The sequence below is a fragment of the Antrostomus carolinensis genome, unplaced genomic scaffold (assembly GCF_000700745.2).
Source record: "Antrostomus carolinensis isolate BGI_N321 unplaced genomic scaffold, ASM70074v2 scaffold23785, whole genome shotgun sequence".
NCBI lineage: Eukaryota > Metazoa > Chordata > Aves > Caprimulgiformes > Caprimulgidae > Antrostomus > Antrostomus carolinensis.
The window spans coordinates 1-7,064 of record NW_010318751.1 but is presented as its reverse complement, the minus strand read 5'-3'; the positions used below and the strand labels follow the sequence as shown (position 1 = coordinate 7,064).

At 40.0% G+C, this 7,064-nt stretch overlaps 1 protein-coding gene across 1 annotated transcript in view; it reads left to right on the top strand.

Moving 5' to 3' along the window:
* LOC104525783 (uncharacterized) overlaps window positions 1-4,671 on the top strand; it is a gene marked incomplete at its 3' end in the record, with an annotated part of 40,168 nt that extends 35,497 nt beyond the window's left edge. The window contains exons 7-10 of the mRNA XM_010169035.1: window positions 241-420; window positions 962-1,194; window positions 3,608-3,737; window positions 4,299-4,671. Coding sequence (XP_010167337.1) covers window positions 241-420; window positions 962-1,194; window positions 3,608-3,737; window positions 4,299-4,671 — 916 coding nt within the window. The remainder of the gene's footprint in view (window positions 1-240; window positions 421-961; window positions 1,195-3,607; window positions 3,738-4,298) is intronic.
* Window positions 4,672-7,064: the final 2,393 nt, after the last annotated feature.

The window sequence follows — 7,064 nt, the reverse complement described above, 5'->3', positions numbered from 1 at the left end:
GCTTTCTTGTGCAACCTGTTGTAGGGAACCTGCTTTGGCAGAGGGGTTGGACCAGATGATCTCCTGAGGTCCCTTCCAACCCCTGAGATTCTGTGATTCTGTGATTGTGTGTGTGTATAGCTGGGAAACCACTCACCTGCCTATAGATCACAAGGGTTTTGCCAGCTCAAATGGGTTTGTTCAGGGCAGAACCTGTTTTCTCATCTTCAAACTGAAGAGGTTTTTTAATGTCATTTCCAGGGTTATATTCGGCAGTGTCGCAAACATACCGGAATGTTCACTGCAGCTCAGTTAAGCACCATTTTTGGAAATATTGAAGATATTTACAAATTCCAAAGGAAGTTTCTGAAGGATCTTGAGAAACAGTACAACAAAGAAGAACCTCATCTAAGTGAAATAGGGTCATGTTTTCTTCAACATGTATGTTGCAAAAGTTGGTTTCATTTATGAACTTAACAAAATATGATAAGAAAATGCTAAGTTAATGTGTTAGGAGGGGATTTTAGTAACAATGTGTAGATAGCATTTTAGAATGTAAGATAATTTACAGTTAAAGAAATATTTAAATGTTTTAGATTTCTCCTCATCTATAGCAAGCATGTAATTTTAAGTTTCCTTTTCAAAACTATAATGATCGCAGATGAGCTGGACTGTTGGCAGTGATGTCATATTGGGCGTGCAAAAGCTTCCTAAAGAAAATAAGGAAAGAAGGTGATGGGGAAAGAGGCTGTGAGTTCATGATAGACACTTGCTAAGCCTATAGCTGTGTTCCCCAAAGAAAATTACTTTAATTAAAGTGGGTTTGATTATCCTGATTCAATGGATGCCTCTAGTTCTGTGTCCTTGTAAAGAAAGTGCATAGTTTTGACAGTTACAAAGTAGATTTCTGGATTTCTGCATCATTTCAAGGCTGATCTTTTTCTTTTTCTTTTTCTTTTTCTTTTTTTTTTTTTTTTTTTAGCAAGAAGGCTTTGCTATTTATTCAGAGTATTGTAACAATCATCCCAGCGCCTGCATTGAACTTTCCAAACTAATGAAGCAGGGAAAATACCGGCACTTCTTTGAGGCCTGTCGCTTGCTTCAGCAGATGATTGACATTGCCATTGATGGTTTTCTTCTCACACCCGTTCAGAAAATTTGCAAATACCCTTTGCAACTTGCAGAATTGCTCAAATACACCACTCAGGAGCACAGGTGAGAGAATGAAAAAAGCAAATCTTATAATGGTAATAACACCTAATTACTCAAGCTTTCTGGGTGACACAACACTGAGGCTTTTGAGATCAGAAACAAAACTCCCGTTGACCACTATAGACAGGAGCTCCTTACTAGGTGGGGATCTTAGAACCATCACAAATATAAAAAAAACCCCCAGTATCTGAAAATGCAGCACAGGGGACTGACAAGGATGCAAGACAGAATAAGGAATAAGTGAAAGAGGGAGAAGGAAAGGAAGAAGGTGTTGAAATAGAATGCAGGGTGAGATGTGTAAATCAGAGTGAGAAAAAGACAGTGTGTTAAAGAACTGAAGGAGAAAGAAATCCACAGAAGAAAGGGGGAAGCTGTGTAAATGTTGTGGACACAAGAAAAAGTAAAGAGGGCCTTAGAAAAAAACCACAATCTCAGCAAGTTTGGAGGTAATGTTTTTTAGAAACTTATTAGTAATAAGCATTGTTGTTGTTTACAATGAAATCCAGATATTAGATTTTTAGCTGGGATAAATAAGAATTGAAGTTGCAGCTTATTAGCCTTTCTGGGATACCCCTGAGCTCATTAAATCTTTGACTAAGTTAAGATTTTGTCTTTAAATGTTTGTCTTTTTACCCTCTACAACTGCGAGAAAAATGTTCCATTGTGACTCCAGTGTTTCAAAGTCGAAATGCAGCCTGAGGCAATGCTTCATTGGCCAAAGTCTGCACTGTAACCTTGAGAACACTCCCTTTGGAGACCACAGGATTTTTGCCAGGGGCGAAATAGAGGGGATGTGAAGTACTGACATACAGGTGTGAAATGCCTCCATACAGTTCTGTGGCTACCTGGGAAGTCCTGCAATAACAATTACTAACATGGGTATCTCTTTCATTGTTACTAGTTTTAGAGATTATTCTGTGAGCTATTAAACTTGCAAATGAAGTGACAGCAAAGTCTTGCCACCTTCCACCCATAGTACCTGTTTTCACCTTCTGCGGCACAGCATCCAGAGGTGCCTACAAACACAGACAGGCACCCAGGGTATGGAGATGCTCACAAACAGGCAGGCCTACACCCACACAGAGCCTTGGTAATGCTCCAACCAGCTGGTTTTTTGGTAGCTTTTTGTTTTGTTTTCATAAAAAGTTGGAAGATCCAATGTGCACAGCCTGCCTTGAAGGCCACAGGTTATGTAGTAAGTGTGGAATAACGTACACGCCAACAGAGAAAGAAGGAACTGAGATAAGGAAGGGCAAGAGTAGCAGCGTGGATATCATGTGGTCACCAGGATATCTCCCTTACATTAGTAGAATCCTGTTATTGTTAATCTCACTTTTTGTATACAGTGTGGCAGAAAAGAGTTTCCATAGATATAAATAGGTAGAGGAGAGTAACGTGCAGATTTAGAAGGGAAGCACATCCATCAGCAGCAGCTGATGAAAATAGGAACTGAGACAGAAGCAGATAGAAAGGCCAGCGAGGCTGACCCCTTTGCAGGATTTATTTCTGGCTTGAGCTGTTTTCTATCTCTGGCTCCCTTTTCTGCAAGAGGAGTTCTGATAAAGGAGGGAAGGCAGCTGCTCTGCTGGAACTCTAAGGCAAGAAATACGTCTCTTTCCTTCTCTCTTCTCAGAGGCTCCATTTGAGGAAGGTGAAGGAGTGATGGGTGCTATTCAGAGGGGGATGAAAACCTGCCTATAGGTTGGGGAGATTCATAAGCGTGTGGGGAGCTCAGGGAAAGAAAGAGTGGAGCAAAGCAATGGCAGAAGGACAGGAGATTTGCATTTGACCTGGAGCAGGCAGTGGGAGTTGACTGTCTTGGCTCTTGAACACTTATTCCATGAAAACAGGCCACTTTGTCAGTATTGTCTCCTTTAATTCTTCTCTTCGGTGCCCATGTTCTTGGGTCCCTTGCTCACCCTGTTTGAGGTTGCTTTCGGTATTTTTTCTGCCCACATAGCATTCTCTGTTTGCACTCATTGACCCAGCCCTTGGCAACAAGAAGGAGAAAATACGGTTGTTAAACATGATTAAAGGAATGCCTTTCCCAATAAAATCCCATTAAAATCTTGCTTAAAACCATATTCCTTTGGTGAAATGTAGATATCACTGAGGTCAATGGGAGTCCTACCATTGTTTTCAGTAGAGACAGTATTGCAGTTTATTAATCTGCCTCCTCTGCCTCCTTCCACCAGTTTAATAATTTGCTCATGGAAAAAGCCTAGCAGTACAGCAGCACTGAATTGTACAGACTGCTATGTGAGGTTCAGGACAGCTGAGAATCAGGTTTCTTTTATTTAAGTACCCTGAATAGAGGAGTGAATGGGTAATGTGGGCTAATACTTCAAACACTCAGTTTGTGATTGCATCGTATCCATTGCATAAGTGATCTTTGAAATGTGCCCACATTTCACAGTGATTATAACAACATAAAAGCTGCATATGAGGCTATGAAGAACGTAGCGTGCCTGATCAATGAGCGAAAACGAAGACTAGAAAGCATAGACAAGATTGCACGTTGGCAAGTCTCTATCGTAGACTGGGAGGTAAGTCAGCCTGTCCCTTTCCTGAGCAAAGGTACTGTGTACAGTACTTCACGTCCTCCACAGGATATATCTTTCTGCGTAGTAGGTAGTTTATAGTGTCTACTTTTCAAGTGGTCATTGCTCAGTTAAAAGTCCAGTTGCTTCATTTGCAGTGATTCTGTTACTGATTACCTTGTTTATAAATTAGGAAGAGTAGTGTGTATTAACATGGACGCTTGTCTTTGAGATTATACTGGATTGAAATGACAAAATGCATTTTTTTAAAATGCTAGACCTATAGAATCTCCTTTGGATTTTTTGTAGTTTTGTTGAATCTTGAACCTGCTTCAGTGAGTTCAGTGAGTTTCCTCCCGATTTATGCAGAAATAAAGTAGACCAGAACCACATTCACTGATTTTGCTTGTATGAGTTTATCTATATTCTATGACATTTTCAAATGTAATAATAAAAATACAAGAAAAATGAATGAACTTAAGACTTGATTATAAAATAAGACTGGTTAGGCACACAGCAAGATCTTAAAATACTATTTACTTTCTCTCTCTCTCTCTGTCTTCTTAGGGACCAGATGTGTTAGCCAGAAGCTCAGAGCTGATCCACTCAGGAGAACTGACCAAAATATCAAAGCAAGGCAAAAGCCAGCAGAGGACTTTCTTCCTTTTTGACCATCAGCTTGTGTTCTGTAAGAAGGACTTACTGAGACGGGATATCTTGTATTATAAGGATCGTATTGACATGGATGAGATGGAAATTGTGGACACTGAAGATGGCAGAGACAAAGACTTTAACATTAATGTCAAGAATGCTTTTAAGATAATAAACAGAGCAACAGAAGAGATCCATTTGTTCTGTGCAAAAAAACAGGAGGATAAAAAGAGATGGATGGAGGCGTGCAAAAGTGAAAGGAGAAGAGTTCAAGAAGACAAGGAAATGGGTGAGTGGAAGGATTTCCTCTCTAAAAGGTAGTAAAACAAAGGAGAATGTTCTTGCTTTTACACTTCCTTATGTTTTGTGCAGATGTACACTCTGTCTTCTGGGACTAGTGTCTCTTTCTTACCCGTCATGACCTTTAGCTGTGTAAATGAAGCCTATTCAGGTGTGTCTGCCCTGTCATTGTGGGCCAAAGGTCCAGGGCAGCAAACTGACATCCATGCCACAGTGTAACCCATGTGATTCTGGTGCATTAAGGAACAGAATGAGATAAGAGACACGACAAGATACACTTCACAAAGACCACGCAATAATAAAAATCCACACAAAATCCCAGCATTTTTTAAAATTATTTTTAAAACATTTTTTAATTTTTTTCCCCTTTTTCTCTTTTTTTTTTCTTAAAAACTCCCCAAATTTTTTCCCCTTTGGGAAAAAAAAAAAATCCCATAATTCCACCCCCCAAAAAAAATCCTAAAATAACAACAAACAGTTGTTTGCATTGGCTGAAAGCATCTGTTCCTAAAGGACACTTTTATTATAAAGCCAAGCAGCAACAATTCTAGATTTCTACGGCCCGTGTCATATAATGTCACCTCCTGCATCCCGGAGACCTGTGCAGTTGCATGGTATCATTAGTTACAGCCCCAACAGTGGCACAGCAGGACAGTTTACAGATAAATTAAGCCTGACCTTGAGTGAGCAGCGAAAAAAGTAGGACCTTGCAAATACTAGGATCAGCTTTAGACCCGCAGTCTGTGGCACAGTCTAAGGACAGTGTCTTCTGTGTGAATGTACCTTTAAGGTTGTTATTTAAAATTTCATAGTTTCATGCTTCCTCTAAGATCAGTGACAAAAGCTCCAGCAAAATTTCATTGGCAAAACATACACAAAGAAGACAGCAACACTAATAAGAAAAGTAAAACTCTAATATTCCTGAAGAAGTAATGGAAGTACTAGTACATCTGTGTGTGTTGACTGCATAAGAACTCCTTTTACTTACACGATTCAGGCATTGGATGCCAGCAGATTAAAATTGGAAGTGCACTGAAATGGATGATACAACTCAGAAATTATTAAACCTTTTGATCTTAATCCCTTTGACTTGCTTGATACTGTTGTAAAGATGAGGAAAAACAAGGCCTCCTCCAAATGTATTGTAGATAGCCCATAAGGTAAAGAAAATACTTTAAAGTTTAGCAATTCATACTCTAAACCCAGTTTTAACTTTTCCCCATTGCACCAAAGTTGCAATTAACCCATATTGTCTCAAGTGCAGAGTAAACAGTGAAGCAGCCACCGCTAAACTTTCCTCAGTCTTTCCTTAAACCTTCCAGACTTTTCAAACCTGACTCTTCCCCTGTTCTGGACATGACGGTGTGAAATTATGATCCTGTTGAGCACAGCACTGATGGCTTTCACAAGTTCCTCTGTGTAGAGCTTCTTCAGTCACCTTATGCTCTCACGGATGGGTAGTGGCTGCCTTTCCTAATTCACCTAAACAGAACTCTAAAATAAAGTGGATATTGCAAAAGGGTGAAGGTGATCAGAAGGTAATAAAGCAAAGGATCTGATGCAGAGTTTCCAAATAATCCCTTTTACAACAAAGTTATGGAAAGCCTCCACTCTAGCATGTGACAAGAACATTAGTACAGTCATATGGAAGGACAGTACTTGTGAGCAGCAATGAGCAAAAGAAGATAAAATGTAAACATTTTCTATTCCCATCCTTTCTGAGGAGCATTCTTGAGCTCTTCAAATCTGTATCTACACCTCGTCCTGCTTTATGGAGCACCAGAGAATATGTTGAGTGGGCTAAATGCTGTATGCCAGGATGCTTCTTAGGCTCACACTAGCGCTTGCAGCAAGTCTGTCTTGTGCAGGCAGTGTGGTGTTGACATTCCTTGTAGGTGATACTGCTCCAGAGATCCCCAAGCATGAGGAAACTGTAAAGGTGTAGCAGCTACAGCCCTAAATGTCATTATTTATTCTACTGGGACCTCATGAAAATCAACATATGACACTCAAGACGGTAACCATTCAACAGTGGTGGCAGCGGCAGTGATAACGATGAGATTTGTCATAATAGCACTAATCCTTATTTAGGGCTGGATCACAAATTCCCATAGTGCTGAGCACAAGGATTGCAAGGGAGGGTCCATCAGGCTGGCTGCTCTACAGGCTTTGTGCAATATAGTGAAGAAAGTTCAGTATAATGAGAAGCTGTATTTTTGGTAATGGCACATGCTGTCTTTTCTGCCCATGTAAAATCCAGCCTTCAGGAAACTTGTTTTCCAAATGTCGCAACTCATTATTCCAACGTACGTGTTTTGGCACAGGTATCATGAACCAGAGGAAAGATAGTTCAGTTGTAATAGAATCATAGAATGGTTTGGG